This window comes from Saccopteryx leptura, chromosome 2, assembly GCF_036850995.1.
Source record: "Saccopteryx leptura isolate mSacLep1 chromosome 2, mSacLep1_pri_phased_curated, whole genome shotgun sequence".
Classification (NCBI taxonomy): domain Eukaryota; kingdom Metazoa; phylum Chordata; class Mammalia; order Chiroptera; family Emballonuridae; genus Saccopteryx; species Saccopteryx leptura.
In genome coordinates this window covers 56965053-56982869 of record NC_089504.1, presented here as the reverse complement: position 1 = coordinate 56982869, position 17817 = coordinate 56965053, and the positions used below count along the sequence as shown (strand labels likewise).

Below are 17817 nucleotides of genomic sequence, written 5' to 3'. Positions count from 1 at the left end.
AACTACTCCTTCTTTGAGAATTTATCACATGGAATCAGAGGACCCTGCTTACCATTTTTCCAATCATCATTACATATGGGCCCAAGTACTTGTTCACGCCGAAGATGTCTAACAGACGGATGTACCAATAAATGATGTTCACACAATAGATGACTCTCCCATCACTCCTGAAGGGCTGGTCTTGGAGACGAAGGATCATTCCAACAGAGAACAGAAGGATGGCGATGAGGTCTGTGACATTCCAGTACTCCTGCAGCCATACCTTCACTTTCTGTAGCAACTTCCCTGGCTCTGACATCAGAATCTAAAAGGCGGGAAAGAGAGCGGGGTGAGGATTTCGGTCTAGATTCTCAGCCCAGTTGGAGAGTGCTTGGTCTGCTAGTGACAACAGCGGCTTGTTTTGTTTGTCTGTATCTACTTGAATACTTGCATGCTATAAATGTACAACTGAGCAAAGCTTGGGCCATCGGGGTGCAAATATTCCAGGGCAAATATAAGTAATAGGTGTGATTTCTTTTGGGTTGCTTTACAATTCTAAGATATAAATTGGGGTCTTCCTAGAAAATTAGTGATTTCTAATACCCTGTAAATCTCTGAAATACTTCTCCATCTCAGTAAACAGCACCACCATACTGAGCTACTCCAACCTCGTGGCTTGGGAGGACTCCTTATGCTTCTCTTTCACACCCCAGTCTCCCGCATCAACATGTCCTATTACCTCTATTTCTAAATACAACCTATTCCAACTACTTCTCACCATCTCCACTGCTGCCACTCTGTGCTAAGCCCCATCACATCTCTCAGGTGTCTGCAACAGCCTTCTAACTGGTATCCCTGTGCCATTGCTGCCTGCCCTGCCTCAATCCGTTCTCTGAGCAGCACAGTCTTTAAAAACATATGCCATCCTCTGGGTGGTGATTACACAGTTGTATGTGTAGGTAAAAACTCATCAAGCTGTACCCTTATGAGTTGTTCATTTCCTAACAAGTAAATTATACCTCAATTTAAAAAAGAGAGACTTGAGAGACATAGGAACAAGAATAATAAAAACTAAAGCAAATTATAATTGAATGCTCCAATCTTCTGATGGCTTTCATTACAAATAGAGAAAGATCCAAACTCCTTGTCGTAGCCTCATTTGATGTCCCACCATTTGCTCCCCATTGCCCACCCTGCAGCCATGGTGGTCTGCTTTTAAATCCATTCTATGCTCAGGCCTGTACACTTGTTCCTTCTGTTGGGCATTTTTCTTCTTCCAAATTTTCATGTTTGGCTTCTCCTCATCCTGTGGTCTCTGCTCACATTGCTCCTTCCAGACCTTCCTGAGCACCCTCCCTGCAGAGGTCTCCACGGCCCCAGGTCACTCTCTGATATAGTTTCCTATGTTATTTTTTGAGGATTTTATCACTATATTAAAATTAACTTCCATACTCACATACAGTATGTGTGTGTCTATGTGTCTGTCTATCTATTTATCCACCTATCTATCATCTGTTTCCACTAGACTGTAAACTCTGAGGGCAGACCCTGTGTTCCCCAGAGCCACGTAGATAATACTCAAATATTGTTGACTGACTGTGGCATAGATATCACACAGCAGCTCTCCAGTCCCTTAACTGCTGGGTGGGGCTCTGACTTACCTTAAATCCAGACGGGCCTTTTTGGTTACACACACTATGAAATGTGTAGCTACTAACAGGAGTTGCCACGCATCCCATACCACAGCCTGCTCAAGGATATGAGGAGCCAGGGAAGTCAGCCTACTGAGGCTATGGAGCAGGGCTACTTGATTGAATCATATGTTTACCCCTGAGACTTCTATCTCTTCGAGCTAGGACCCACCACTTGCCCAACTCAGATCCTCTTAAAGGAGAGAGAAAAGACCAGGGACAGTTCTCATTCGCAGTTATGTATTTGAACTGGCGTATCCCCCTTTATGGCTTATGTTGGCCTGAAATAATAAGGAAGGGAGGTTTTAGTAAGTCGGGACTAGGGCTTGGAAGGCTAAGCAAGATACCAGAAGCCACCTGGTAGCCTCATTCCTAAACCAGGATGTCTTAGCCATGAGCATGCCTCAGAATCACCTGGAGATGGCTGGGTCCCACTCCTGCAGTTTCTGTTTCAGTGGCCTGGTACAGGGCTTGAGGACTTATATATTCAACGTATTCCTAGGTCAAGCTGATGCCCATAGACTGACTATCCTGTCTTTCAGAAAGTACTGCAGCTGCTGTTGTCCTGGTGGTTTCTAACGCCCAGCTCCATCCTAACTAGGAGCAAATCTGTGTGTGCCTAGTTGGGGGCGAGGGGCAGGTGCCTTAGAGTTTTTCTAACACTTTGCCCACACTTTCCTAAAACTGTTAAACACAGAGGTTTATAGTATAATTTTTTAAATAGTAAAAATACTCTTGAGACATCTCAACCTAAAAAAAAAAAAGGTTAAAAGCTAAGCAGCTGGAGGTGAGGCTGGCAGGACAAGGCGAGCCCCGCCCTCCACCCCTCTCTCTCCCAGCTTGCTCTGGGGCTCCTCTCAGAGCCCCGGGCTCTGGGGAGCAGCTGCTTTGGAACCCACTGCCTGAGTGGGAAGAACAGTGGCCCCAAGAGCCACTGGTCAGGTTTAGACCTACTTCCCCTTTCTAGCTGTGGAATACAGAAAAATAGCTCAAACCCTGAGCCTTAGTTCCCATACCAGTAAAGTGGGGATGTCATAGCAACCATACCATTTACCTCACAGAGTCATGGGGAGGAGGACCCAAGTGAGATCATGTCTACCGATGCACGTTGTGAACAGTTGCATGCTATTAAAGGATTACTGTGGCTTGTTTTGGTGACTATAAGCAGAAGTATGTGGTTCTGGGAATGGGAGGGCAGCATGTGAAACCACAAAGCCTTGTGTATCCCTCGTCAGAAGCCTACAAACTTTTCCATGTTTCCAGGATCTGGCGCCTGAGATCTGGAGGGCCTGCGTGCGGACTATGAGAAGACTCAAAGGTGGGACCTGGGGAGGTGGGTGTCTTTGCTCCCTTGGCAGTTAAGTATTTCTTTAATGGGTTCAGGGCCATGGGGTGGGGGAGCTGCCTCCGCAGGCTGAAGAGGCACTAAGGTGGTCGGTGCCTCCCTTCTGACAGCTTCTCCAGAGCAGGCTCTCTCCTGCTGACTCCCCGCTGACCCCAGCCTGCGAGACCTCTCTGCTATGACATGCCACCTCAGGAGAAATGGATATCCAGGCCCTGAGGTTCCTGGCAGCCTGCCTGCTTGGCAGCCGCATTCAGAACAGGCTGTAGAGTACAGACTGCTCCCTGTCTTCTTCCAGTCTAATCCCTGGAGAGGGTCCAATCTCCCTGCTCAAGTCTTCCCTTTTCTGCTTATCATGGGGCAGGACTATGCGTCTGGGCGTTAATTCACCAGAGTGAGCTGACACCCCAGCGAGAGAGCCCTCAGCAGGGGCACGCTGGACCTGCACGAAGACCAGAGCAAATACATGACTGTTTTTAGTTTACAAATGGGAGCGCCACAAACTGGTCAGGAAGTAGAAGGCACTGTCAACTGGGCTGAACAAGGCAACAACTCTTGCCTGGCAAGAAGGCAAGGCATCCTTTTTTTTTAAATAAATCTAGTCTCTTATAAAATGGGAGCAGTTTACCCTCTTCAAAGCAGTTTAAAAACCCAAGAGAAGGAATAGAAATACACACACACATATATATACATATATGAAAATTTTTAAATGTTCTCAATATACCACATTTTTCTTTTTGTTGTTGCTTTTTGTTTGTTTGTTTTCTTTTTTACAGAGACAGAGAGAGAGAGAGAGTCAGACAGAGGGATAGATAGGGACAGACAGACAGGAACAGAGAGAGATGAGAAGCATCAATCATCAGTTTTTCGTTGCGACAACTTAGTTGTTCATTGATTGCTTTCTCATATGTGCCTTGACCGTGGGCCTTCAGCAGACCAAGTAACCCTTGCTCGAGCCAGTGACCTTGGGTCCAAGCTGGTGAGCTTTGCTCAAACCAGATGAGCCCATGCTCAAGCTGGCGACCTCGGGGTCTCGAACCTGGGTCCTCCGCATCCCAGTTTGAGGCTCTATCCACTGCGCCACCGCCCGGTCAGGCCCACATTTTTCTTTTTTCAAAAGAGAACATTTTGGAGCTAAAATCTAAGATAGTGAGGGACTTTTAACCTGTTTTAGTAATTAAGACGAGTAAATCTGTGTGTTGGTAGGGATCCTTTTTACTGTGGAGCCCAACATATTTTCCTACTCACTGTCGTACAGAGAGTAGGACTGTTCAGGAGCTCTAGAGGGGGCAGTAGACTTGACAGGAGCAATTCTTCCTGAGAAGGCCTCTCCTGCAGACTCTATAGCTTCAGGGGGAAATGCAGAGGAATCATCATACCGCAGATTTGACTTCCCTTTGGGCTTGGGAATGGGAGTTTGTGGAGTGTGTTCAGCAGGGTTGCAGAGCCCTCTGGTGGACTGTCGCTTCACTACATTCATTTTAGCGGCTCTGAATCTGATGGCCTTGGAGGCCATCTTTGACTTCCAATACTTTATAGGGGTAGTGTTCTGATAGCTACTTTTATTCCATGTGGGTTGGAGGAGAAGATAGGGACCTACACTCAAAGCCCGAAGGATGAGAAATATGTTCAATTCACTCCAGTGATGGCCAAGGCTAGTGGAAAGGCAGGTGCCCAGCAAGTGTGTAATAAATATTGAGAAGGAATAAACCAGAGAATGAATCAGCCAATGAAAGCATAGCTTCTCCCAAAGCTGCTGAAATGCACTTGGAGAATGAAGGTATTGGTAGACCCTGTCTAAAGGTATCCAGAGTGAGGGGTTTGCAATGGGAGTTAAAAGTGGAAATATTTAAAGATTAAAAAAAAATAAAGATAAAAAGTGGAATAATTTAAAAAGTCTTGTTCATAGGGATGAGTACAAAGTTATAAACAGCACTGAAAACAATTTGAGGGCTCCTTGGAGCAAGAGCTATGTGAACAGGAAATGGACTAAAGCTAAGCACTCATGGAGTGATGATCCTGTAGACACATGGTAGAACCTCCCCAGGTTGGTGAGCAGCCCTCAAAGCCAAGGCCAAATTTCTGTGGCTGCATCAGAGAACATTTCCTCTAATGGTCTGTGTTTGAATCTCCAGCATCCCCCTCTCCCCTCCACGCACAAGTGTAGCTAACCGCTGTCTTTCTCCTCAGTTCTGTTTTATGAAAGTGGTTACCTCTCTCATCTTTTCTATTCCCAGGGTGAAAATGTAGGAGATGACAATCCATTCCTGGGTGGAAGGCCAGCGCTCCATCTTCACTAACACGATATAGTTGAAGAGCATCAGGTATCCGATGTACGCCAGCTGTAAGGAAACACAATACAGAGCTCTGGCTGCAAAGACCCGGGAGCCCTGCCCGTGGGCAAGGCCACTGCATGGCAGGACAAGAACAAGGTCAGGAAGCAGGACTCGGAGCTCATGACAAAATGAACTTTGAAGCTCTAAACTATCAAAAAAGATATAAAAGACTGTACTATTGGAAACAATTTGATATGCAATCTTTGTTTTGACTCTTCCATTTGTCTCTGGCTCCCAGTACTTTGCTTGTACTTATGTGTCATGATGCATCATTTTGTTTTGCAATCATCTAGCCTCTCGTGTCTTTCTGGCTAAAAAGGGAACTTCTCTCAGGGCTGCTCTTGCTCATGCGTGAGTCTCAGGTTCTTGAACTAGGGCAGCACAGTGGATTTTTGCCTAATGCATGCCAGGTGGATTAGATGTCAGTGAAAAGGAAAAGAAGACACTTGCTATACTTGTAAATTGGTCAAACCAACATAAAAATAGCCTGGGCTTTATCTAGAAGCCCAATTTTAATTCTCTTCTGAGTTAATGTCTTTTGTTTTTCTCCTTCCTTAACATGCTTGTCCTGACAATGCCCCTGACAATGCCCCAGCAGGGTTTCACCTCTCTCCCATCAGCTCACTTCCTGCCCGATTCAAGTTGGAATAGTCCTTCCTGCTTTCTGCTTCTTTGGCATAAAATGAGAAAAAAAAGCAATTTATTGAAAGAAATGGCTGGCTGTATCTTGGGAGTGGGGTGTAATCCTCATGAGGCCCTAGCATCAGAGGATAAACCCTGTTGGGACTGGCTGAATCACTGGGTGTCCCAGGGAAAAGCAGGGTGCAGGTTTGGTGACTGTCACTGGATGATTCATTTCTGTCTCGATGAGTGGAGTGTAGGAGGGCCGGTGAGGTTCTTGCATAATGGGCCAGGAGCCTCTGGGAGAAAAACTCACCGAAGGCCAATGGCACATAAACTAAACCTTTCCTAGGCAATGCGTCAAGTTGAGTTTGGTACCTACTGGCTTTAGGGGCCTCAGGGGCTGTGAGTAGGAACTAAGAGAGAGTTTATTCAAATCTTCTTTACTCTTTGGAGCTTGTTTAGTGTATGGCCAGTAGTTGTGGCTGTCGAGGCCATTCACATGCAGGTTCTCATTGGATTCGGGCAGATGGTAAAGAAACAGTGGAGCCAAAAAATGGTGGGCTATTCCTTTATTAAAGTCATGCACCGGCCGATGAGCAAACACACTGGGAAACACTTCCCTTTCCATTCAGGGCTCCCAAAGCCACTGATGTATTCTCCGGTTCTACAACCAGGAGAATCTTCTCCAGTTTCCGCCTAGAACCAAAGGCCTCACCAGTCTCAGCAGGACTCCCAAAGCCTCTCACCTCTGGTCTCTCATCTGCACACCTTCTCTTTCCCTGACAACATGGCTTCTTTCTCTGCAAAACTGGCTTCTTCAGCACTCTGTATTCTCTCTCTCTCACTCTGCAAACATGGCTTCTTTCTCTTTCTCCTTCTGCTCTCTCTTTTCAAAACTTTCTGGCATAAAAACCTCTCCTCCAGCAAGCATTAGCAAAACAATGGCCCTTCCCAAGCAGGAAGGTAATTTGCAATTTCACCGATCACATATACCTGACACTGCACAGCCTCCAATGCAAACTATTAGCAAGCAAACATAAAAATCATATTTTACAAACTTATTTGACCAACACCCAGCAAATAGGACACAGTGATGACTAAGGGATTGAGGCCTTGAAAGTTTTTGAGATACAGTGAGGCCAGGGCGGGGGGCAGTTTAGAAGGTGGGGAACGATGCACGGTGTCCGGAAGTACAAAGGGAAACTGGCAACTACAGGGCTACAGAAATGCTGCTTTCTCTACAGTGGGATCCCTTTCTCCTTCTTTCTTTCTTGCTTTCTTTTTTTTTTTTTTTTTTTTTGTATTTTTCCGAAGCCGGAAACGGGGAGAGACAGTCAGACAGACTCCCACATGCGCCCGACCAGGATCCACCCGGCACGCCCACCAGGGGCAACACTCTGCCCCTCTGGGGCATCGTTCTGTTGTGACCAGAGCCACTCTAGCGCCTGGGGCAGAGGCCAAGGAGCCATCCCCAGTGCCTGGGCCATCTTTGCTCCAATGGAGCCTCGGCTGTGGGAGGGGAAGAGAGAGACAGAGAGAAAGGAGAGGGGGAGGGGTGGAGAAGCAGATGGGCGCTTCTCCTGTGTGCCCTGGCCGGGAATCGAACCCGGGACCCCTTGCATGCCAGGCCAACGCTCTACCACTGAGCCAACCGGCCAGGGCCCTTTCTTTCTTTCTTACAATGGGATCCCTCTTTCTTTCTTTCTTTCTTTCTTTCTTTCTTTCTTTCTTTCTTTCTTTCTTTCTTTCTTTCTTTCTTTCTTTCTTTCTTTCTTTCTTTCTTTCTTTCTTTCTTTCTTTCTTCTTTCTTCTTTCTTCTCCTCCCTCCCTCCCTCCTTTCCTTTCACACATAGATTCTTAATATGAGTCAAAGGTATTTTCTGAGACCATTATGTTGACACATTTTCTGACACAACCACATAATTTCCCATCTCTTGTATGATGGACATTTGGGTGGGAGCTCAATGAGAACATGTGTGGGAGCCAGAAAGAAGTTCTGGAGATGTTGGAGGGCCCACAGGGCTCATCCTCCACCTGAGAGATTGGGACTTGTCCACCCATCCCCTCAGGGACTGCCCTTTTAATCCTTGCCTGAGGTCCTACCCCTCCCCTCAGGATCTATTAGCACAGTGTGAAAAACCTCACCTGAAAACAGTCTACTCTGCCTGAAGTTGTGTAGGATGCTGTTTAAAACGGAATTTGGTTCATATGGTTCCTGTTTACCATTACACACTGGCATCCACTCTTTAGTTCCTATGTTTACGGTATTTTACAAAACACAAAAAAAGGACTTTAGTGGTTAAACTCTAAAATATACTCGTTGCCTCCTTCTGACCTGAAATCCTTCTCCCTTTTTGTTTGCTTCCTTCTCTTTGTTGGGTCATATTCTCTTGCTTCTAGGTGAAATGAATCCTGTTAACTGCCCTGGTGTTTATCATTTTAGTCAATTCATTGCAAAACATTCCAAAGCAGTATCTTTTCTTGTTACCTGGAGGCCCAGTGACACACACAAATTCTTTCAGAACCTCTGTATTTAGTACTGAAGTATAGGCCTACAATTAGAGATATTGTGGGTTCAATTCCAGACCACCGCAATAAAGCGTGGGTCACAGTAACGTGAGTCATAATCTTTTTCCTGGGGGAGGGTCTTGCCTTCAATTTGTACAAGACACAGTGTCTGTGACACACGAGAAAATGAGGCATGCCTGTAACTCCTAACCTTCCCCCGGCCATTTGAATAGAGGTCCAGCGTATTTGTTTTATAGAGGGAACAGTGTTTGGTGAAACGAATGTACACAAGGAAGTCAGTAAAACTGGGATTTAAATCCTGTCTCAAGGACTCACAGGCTGTATCATTTTGTGAGTTTCACTTCCCCTGCCTGGATCTCCATTTCGTGAAGATGATTGCTACTGACCTCATGGAGCTTTGGGAAGATGGGTGTCAGAGAGGGGACATGCATTTACCTCTGTGTGCAGGACCAGTGAATGGTGGCTAACATGATTATTTTTCTCTTTTGTCAAACTTTTATTCCTCTTGTGTTATCTCTGCTTCCTTTTGATCACATTCATTATTCATACCTCTTTCTTTTTTCATTTAAAAATTGCCCTCATTCTTGTTTCTGCTTTTTCTATGATCATTCTTTCTAGCTCCTGCCTGTTATTTAAACCTTTACAATGCTTTCCTTCCCATCATCAAGCTATAATATAATATTCAGGGTCAACTCTTAAAATACAGATTTCCACAAACAGGGCTTTAACCGTGTGCACATGGCACAACAGAGGGGCGGCTGCTGTGTTAGAAGCAACCTCCCTTAGAACTTGCCGATATTCATGGGGCCCAGCTGCAGACAACCCGAACATGAAGTATTTTAATGGTATGTGTGCATGTATGTGAGCTTTAACAAGCTGGATGTAGAATGTCAAAGCTTTGAAAAAAATATATAACCTTAGGATTCTTTTTTTAAGTCAGTGGGAATCCATAAGAATTTGTATTTTATATACACTTATATATTCTTATTGTAAAGTTCCCATTAACCAAGATGCATGACTCCTAAACTATGAAATGCAAGCACCGCAGTCTGTTGTAGGTGCCTGTGGACCCAGGTGGGGCAGTGCTATTCTTCACCACCTTTTCTACTGCCCCTAGAGAGTGGCTGGGGCACATGGTGTAGGTGGAGGAAGAAGTCTGTCCCTGCTGACCAGAGCCCACACCCTGCCCTCTGACCTGGCGCCATTTCACACCTTGAATTTGCATCCTCTCTGTTGTGTACTTGAAACCAGTTCTCATCACAAACATGGTCTGGGAGCCAGTTGGATCCCTGCTTCCTTTCCCTGGGACAGAAGAGGACCCAACCTGCTCCTCTGGCAACTTACTATGGTACAGAATTGAGGTTATGTGCAAATGGGAGTGTCCAACTTTTGGAACCTTGAGAGTGTAGAAGGGGATACACTAGGAAATAAGAGTGCGAAACACTCTTACAGAAAAGAACACAACCAGAAGCGAATGACACCTTTGATGATCTAACACTAATTTTGTGGTGAAGCATCTCTAGAGATTTCAAAGGTTGACATTCCCCATCTCTATTTACCTCCCTGAGGTTGGGCTTTGTCAATATGTAAATATGGATTCCTGAAAATCCTGTAAACAAAGTCAAACATGACTGGAGCATCCAGTCTGATGGATTTCCTGACACTAACACAGTCAGCCATATAGAAGAGAGAGGGATGCAGGTGCCCCACTTCTCAGGGAGGCAGCGTCACCACTGCCCCCTAGAGGGCAGGGAAAGCAGTATACCCCAAGCTTCTTGGACGGTAAGACTCACCTGGGAAACTTGTTAAACCTTGTTTCTCATGTTCCTCCCCCTACACACTTGATTTAGTGGCTCTAAGATGGGGTCAGGAATTTGCATTTTTAACACAACCCCTTACCTTTATGTATGTTTGGAAACACTGGGCTAAAAACTCAGCCCTCTGTCTAGGGTAGTGGTTATCGGTCCTGGCTGCTCATTACAACTGCCTGGGTGCTTTGAAGCATCCTGATGCCCGGGCTGTACCCCAGCCCAGACCAATGATGTCAGGATTTCACCAATGTGTAGTGAAGGCTGAGAACCACTGGCCGGGGCATTTGTGATTTAAAGACCTCCTTGGCTAACAACTTGCCTCAGCTGAAAAGTTGGAGGCTAGAGTAATCAAGGAAATAAAATGAATACTGAACATAGGTCAAGAAAATAAAAAAAAGCAATGCCTTGGAAGGGTGAGAGAAGTGAGTACTCTTCTGAGAGGTGCTAAAGAATTCTTCTCCTGGTTTGCTTTATACTCTGTCAGGAACCTGAAAATGTATTTTGAAAAGGGCCAGAGAGTTAACTTTTAAGGCTTTGTTGGCCTGAGGGGCTCTAATGCAGGTAATCCACTCAACAGTTGTAGCATCAAAGCAGCCAGAAGATAGGTAACCGAGTGACTCTGGTGGGAGGTGTTCCGAGAAACTTTATTTATGGACACTGAAGTGGGAATTCTGTATCATTTTTATGTCACCAAGTATTCTTCCTTTGATCTTATTTCAACTCTTTAAAAATGTAAATTCATTCTTAGCTCGCAGATCACAATAACAGGCCTGGCTGGGCTGAGTTCTAGTTCATGAGACACCTGGGGTGGCCCTCGTGGAAGAGGAAAGCCAGCCCTGAGTGTGAAATGCAGTGAAAATATTACCTCGGTTAAACTGTGAGGTTGGGGAAAGTGTATGTAAACACTTTCCAGGAACAGGGCCTCGTGGTACGTGTTCAAGAAATGATATTTTATTATTGTGGAATGGACGGATGAACAAAACACTAATGATTGCTCTTCAATGGAACTAGCCTAGGAATAACAAGTTGCACTTCTACTGTGCTTTCAGGCACTGTTCTCAGTGCTTCACACAGTTTAACTCATTTAATCTTTACTAAACCTTATAAAGTAGGCACTGTTATTACCCCCATCTTAAGGAAATCTGGGACAGAATGCTGAAGTAACTTGCTTGAAGTCACAAGTTACTTTACTAAGAGGCACAGACAGGATTTCCACTCGGGTTGTCTGACTCCAAAGGCCATGCGTGTCACTACTAAGTTGTTTTCTGCAAGGGAAAAATAATATGTTTCTGTATAAAACATATAAAGAGAAATAATTTTTGTATGCTTTCATTATTCTTTTTCGAAGGAGAATTTTTTTTAACATGAACAGATTTAAGTTTTACTTCATTAAAAAGATCTAATCTTTATATTTTGATAATATCTCATTCTCTCTCAAGACCATACTTTGAAGCAGTGGTTTACAACTGGTGGCAATTTTACCCCCCTCCCCAGGGGGCATTTCATAATGTCTGGAGATATTTTGGCTGTCATAATTGGGGCATGAACGGTGCTACTGGCATCCAGTGGACAGAGGTCAAGGATACTGATAAGTGTGCTACTGCAACGCAAAGGACAGCCCTTCCTAACAAAGAATTACTCTGCCTAGAACATCGATAGTGCTAAGAAAGCCTATCGTTAAGTGGTAGCGGATAGGACCACACCAAAAGCATCTCATTTGATCACTTGAGTCATCGCGACCTCAGACTCAGATTATCCTGTTGCTGACTCAAGTGACTGGTATGCATAGTTGGTTGTGAGGAAGGGGAAAAATACACTATCCTTCATCGGGCATAGTTCCACTGCGGCCGGGGAGAAGCAGAGATGACCTGGGCCACACAGCTCACCTTAAATTTAAAACATCACTAAAAAAGTAGAAGTAGAATCCCAACAGTTGTGCCATTTCTACCACACCAGGTGGCTATTGCAGGGACAATCCTTCATCTTGTGGGCAGACAATATTTGCAGGGTGTGCTTACTGAACAGTATTTGCCATGGTTGTAGTTTGCTTTTTGTAGTTTTTGCCATTTTGTGTGCATGTTAACTGTGTTACAGCCAGAAATGTTGTTCAATGACACTACCAGATTGGGAGTCATGACACATTAATGCTACCCACTTCAGTGGTGTCACTGCTAACTTTGCTCAGCCCGGACCCACCAATGTCCCCCCAAACCCAGCCCTGGCATCTCAAACAGGCAACTCTGATCCAGCAGTCATCCATTCAGAACAGGGAAGTGTTTTATAAAGTGACATCTATTTTCCTGCTAGACTAGATTCATACTCATCTCACCTCTATTTCTGTGAGTTCTCACTTTTACTATTTCCTTTATTTTCCCTGAGCAAGAAAAATGCAGAAGCAATGGAAGGTTACTCATAGACTCCACAAATCTTTCAAAGCTACTAGAAAAAGCAAGGCCACCAGAGAGCTTTTGTTTCTTCCTGTGTGGTCCTCATGACTCACAGAGGACACCACTCAGGTACATGAGAAGTTGACATTGGCTCTTTGTGGCCACCTATTAGGAAGAGGAAAAGGAAAGACTCACAGTGTAGAACCAGAACTTCACAATGGGTGCATTGTAGAATTCGTAGATTTTTCTGCCCAGGGGGATTAACCGGTGCCTGCTCTGAACTTCTTCTTCATCCTTCTTCCTGGAAGACTCGCCATTGTTTCTTCCCAACATTGCCTACAGTGAAAGAGAATCAGTACCATCACAGCAGGGCTCTGGAGACCACAGAGTTTAATGTATTCATTTACAGATGAGGACAACATGCTCACAGAACCTTAAGGCTTTGTCCAAGGCCCCCAGAAATTCAGAGATTATTCCCTCCCTAAGTGTGCATTTGCTTTGTACATGGAATCCATGTACCTTTGCCTGGGATGGAAGCCCTTTGGGATATTTCTTGACTATTTTTGTGTCTTCCACCCTGAGGACCTCTGGAAGGTGTGAGTGATGGAAGATACCCAGAGTTCTGATCAGGAGAAAGAGTGCAGCCTGGGAAGGCCATGAATCTGTCTTTTATTCCCAACCCCACTCTCCCCGTATATATATCAGGAAACATGCAGATCTGACTTGTGTCTGCACTCATGCTAATGACTCTTAAGTCAAAGGTAAGTTGGACCACTAATACCTAATTTATCCAAGGGTTATTATGAGTATTCAAGAAATTAGTTATTGAAGTGACTGGAGCTTAGTTAGGTGAGCGACATTTCCCCAACCCTTAGGCATATGCCTTGGTTTCCTGATTTCAAATACTGTCAAACCAAAATTACTGCTGGGGTTAGTTTCATGGTAACTCCTGCTCTCACTGCCTTCCTCTGCATCGCAGAGCCAGCCAGGTGAGACCAGGAGAAGTCAGGTGGGGCCTGGAGAGGCCCTCATCTCAGGCTGATGGAGGTTTCCTTAAGAATGAAATTACTTTTTTCTCATTCATGACAATAGCAGCATCAAGAATAACAATAATGGTTAACTATCACGGAAAAGGCAGAATTTAAGAAAAAAAAATAGACATATGCCTGTCTGGATGGCAAGTGACAGGATGTCCCAAAGATGGATAAAATCCTAATGGTGAAGAGTTCAAGACTTTGAGTCACTCAGAAGGAGGATCAAGTTCTAACTTGGACACTTAGAATCCATGGCACCTTGGACAAGTCTTTTAACTTCTTTGAGACTTAGTTTCTTTGTAGAATAAGGGCAATACTAGCACCTGCTAGAGGCTTGGTCTACAATCAATATGATCTGGCACTTAATAAGTGCTCAGTAAGTATTAGCTAGCCTTCAAAGTGATCTGAGACTTTCTCAAATTCTGTTGACTGAAATGATCTAGTTGGTATCTCCCACCAGAAAAAAAGTAAGTTACTAGGAGTCTATTACAGCATAATTTCTTGACTTTGAGTCTTTCAGTATCATTCTAAGACAAGGTTTGTTCTACAATGTCTGGGAAAAGAAATTTTCATTAAATGTGGAAACAGGGTAAAACCTTTTAACTGTTTAGAGACTGACAAAGATTCAGGACAGAAAAAAGCACTGGTTTAGAGTTGAGAGATCTACCTATAGAAATTAAAGTTATCTTGAAGTTGAGAACACAATCACTAGATATTCTGGTTTCAAACTACCTTACATTGAATATAAAACATTCGCTTCAAATGTATTTGTCATTGCCTCAAATATCCACTTCACTCACACATATCACAATCACAAATGATTCACCTATAACTAATAGGATTTCTAGAGAAGGTAACTTTCATTTCTTTATGGACCCTTTGGCTAGAAAAGTACCTTGAGTTAATGAATAGGTAATAGTCTATGGCGGTAGTCAACCTTTTTATACCTACCGCCCACTTTTGTATCTCTGTTAGTAGTAAAATTTTCTAACTGCTCTCCAGTTCCTCAGTAATGGTGATTTATAAAGTAGGGAAGAAACTTTACTTTATAAAATTTATAAAGCAGAGTTACAGCAAGTTAAAGCATATAATAATAATTACCAAGTATTTTATGTTGAATTTTTGCAAAGTTTGGCAGAATGAATCTTTATAAAACAACTTACTATAGTTAAATCTATCTTTTTAGTTATACTTTGGTTGCTCCATTACCGCCCACCATGAAAGCTGGAACGCCCACTAGTGGGTGGTAGGGACCAGGTTGACTACCATTGGTCTAAATAATGGCCTATTCAGGTGTTGATTTTGATCAGTAAGTTGAATCAGTTTTTGCAATTGGTATGGCAAACTACAAAGCAACAGAGTTCCATAAATATTGATCACTGACTCTGAGAAACTCTGAGGTTACATATTTGTCCCTCTATAATATATGTGACATAAACATAATTATCTTACTTCTGGTTTGCTTATTTATATACTCAACAATACAATGCTATTTGGGGCCACAATGAGATGAAAGTAAAGACAGCTTAAAGGGTGTAGGCATCATGAAGAGTGGCATCTTCAGGTAACCTCTGGGGACAGCGGCTTTTTCCAATAGAGTCATAACAATGCTCTGGGTCTGTGAACATGTTGGGACTTTATTAGGCAAAATGCAAGTATTTATCTGGCAATGCAGGTTAGACAAAAACAAAAACACAACAACCTTTTTGTTTTGCTTTTATTATTTAGATATATTCCAAAGTGAATGCATTTTTAAATGGCCCTTTTTTCATGGGTTTAAGTAAAGCATTTTTGATGTTTTATTAATTCCGGCCTAAGCAGCTTAATTTGCTGACTTTGTTGACTTCTTTCTCCAGTGGGCAAACATTTCCTTTGCCTACATTCCTTAAAGCAGAACATGAAAGGGTCAAATACAAATAAAACCACACAATATAAATTTGAAAAATCTTTGCTGCCTGAACACAGATGTCAAGTCTGGGTAAGATCTTTTCAGGTGAAGAAAGCTATTAAATGCTATTTAAATGAAGCAAACTGAGGCTGATATTTCATGTATAATTTTGGAAGAGCCAAGAGAAAATATTCCATTCCAAGTGAGGAAATACTGGTTTTACACAGAACCTCAAATACTAATCCTGTAAAAGAGCAGAGATGTTAACAGTCACCCTCCAGTCCTGTTCAGGGTGAGCCAATATCAGCATTCAAGCAGTGACAATATTTGTCATGAGAGTCAAAGGAAATGCCACCTTAAAAACAACTGCTATTTATCCCTGACTTTGCCAGCCTGTAAGTTCCTACCTTCCTTTCCTTCTCCCTGCTGCTCTGGCCTGTGGGGAAGACTCTCAGTAATGCTATTTTGGTGTCCTCTACTTGGGTTCTTGATAAAAATTACAGGGTCTATTCTCTGGAAAGCAGACTTTGTTCCCAGTCCAGGGATGCATCTTTACAGTGGCTTCTTGAAGGATCAGGTACTTAAAGCTGTAGAAGAAGCAGGAGAAGGGAGCTGCCTTCTTTGTTTTCTTCCTTGAGACATAACCAGAAAGAATACTGCCTTCACTCTCTGGTTACCTTCCTAAAATCCTTCCTTGAGCCTTCCTAAGAATTATGCCAATGTCAAGGCCATGTCATTCTTGACATAAAAGTCCCATTCATCACTTTGAGATTCTCTCTGCTACATGGTAGACCAAACCAGCTGAGTGTCTACATTTGAAACAAGGAATAAAAAATTTAGCATCCCTCAGTCTATCAGTTAAAGGCATGGCCAATGGAATCTCTATGGTTGGGTTCTAATGCCAGTTTCACATTTAATTAGCTGTGTAACCATGGGCAATTTAACCAGTCTGAGTCTCAGCTTCTTCATCTGTAAAATGGGATAAATGATATCACCTATTGTGAAAATATTGTGAGGATTTCATGTGTAGGTGCATGTGAAGCATTTAGCACTGGTGTAACAATATTAGCAGACATTTACCAAGGCTTACCATGTGCTAGATACCAGGCTACCTAGTTTACATGTACACTTTTTATAGTTTACATGCACATATAAGCAATTATTATTCTCATGTTGGAGGTTAAGAAACTCCAAAATCTGCCTGTGGTTCCACACCACGTCAGTGACGGGGCAGGAATCCGGACCTAGAGTGCACACTCTTCACCCCTCTGCTGACTAGTCGATAAAGGTTCTGGAGGACTACTACAAGGTTTCTGCTCATAATCAAAATATTTTCTATCTTTGAAGGAGTCCAGAGACCAAAATGAGAGAAGACAGTCACCCCTATCATGGGGGGAAGTAGAATCCTCCAATTTGTATAATTAAAACTGAAAGCAAATGTGGCTTTTAAACTCTGTAAGTCAAAAGCTGTGAATGATTAATTAATTAAAAGAATGGCTTAATGCCTGACTGGGTGGTGGCGCAGTGGACAGAGCATCAGACTGGGATGCGGAGGACCCAGGTTCGAGACCCCGAGGTCGCCAGCTTGAGCACAGGCTCATCTGGTTTGAGCAAAGCTCACCAGCTTGGACCCAAGGTCGCTGGCTCAAGCAAGGGGTTACTCGGTCTGCTGAAGGCCTACGGTCAAGGCACATATGAGAAAGCAATCAATGAAAAACTAAGGTGTCGCAACGAAAAACTGATGATTGATGCTTCTCATCTCTCTCCATTCCTGTCTGTCTGTCCCTATCTATTCCTCTCTCTGACTCTCTCTCTGTTTCTGTAAAAAAAAAAAAAAAAAAAAAAGAGAATGCCTTAAGCCTTAAGGCATTTGCCCTGCTATACATGGGGCTAGAAAGGACCTACTGGTAGGAAATACTGTTTATTTTGAGGAAAAACAATTCACAGAGTGGTCCCACTAGGATAATAAGGACAAAGGCCTTTTGTCACCTGAGCAAAACCAATTTTTGTTTTCTCTCCTCATAGCTTCTCTGGGTCATCACAGTCACTGGTCAGAGTGCTAGGGAGGGTGGGAATATCAAGGAGGTGCACTGGTGTTGTTGCTTGATGTCGCCAAAGCTATGAAGCCTTGTTTGTCCCTTTAACAGCATGTGATATTTTTAGAACTGGGAACCAATCCAGTGGCAGTCACGCTGC

General features: G+C 43.6%; 1 protein-coding gene across 6 annotated transcripts in view; it reads right to left on the bottom strand.

The window, feature by feature from the left end:
- The window catches only part of TRPM3 (transient receptor potential cation channel subfamily M member 3), a 541722-nt gene that overhangs the window by 70698 nt on the left and 453207 nt on the right, over positions 1-17817 (bottom strand). For all 6 annotated transcript variants that reach the window (XM_066367997.1, XM_066368000.1, XM_066368001.1 and 3 more), the window contains 3 exons: positions 12895-13035; positions 5226-5354; positions 53-304 (listed from right to left, as the gene is read on the bottom strand). In XM_066367997.1, coding sequence (XP_066224094.1) covers positions 53-304; positions 5226-5354; positions 12895-13035 — 522 coding nt within the window. The remainder of the gene's footprint in view (positions 1-52; positions 305-5225; positions 5355-12894; positions 13036-17817) is intronic.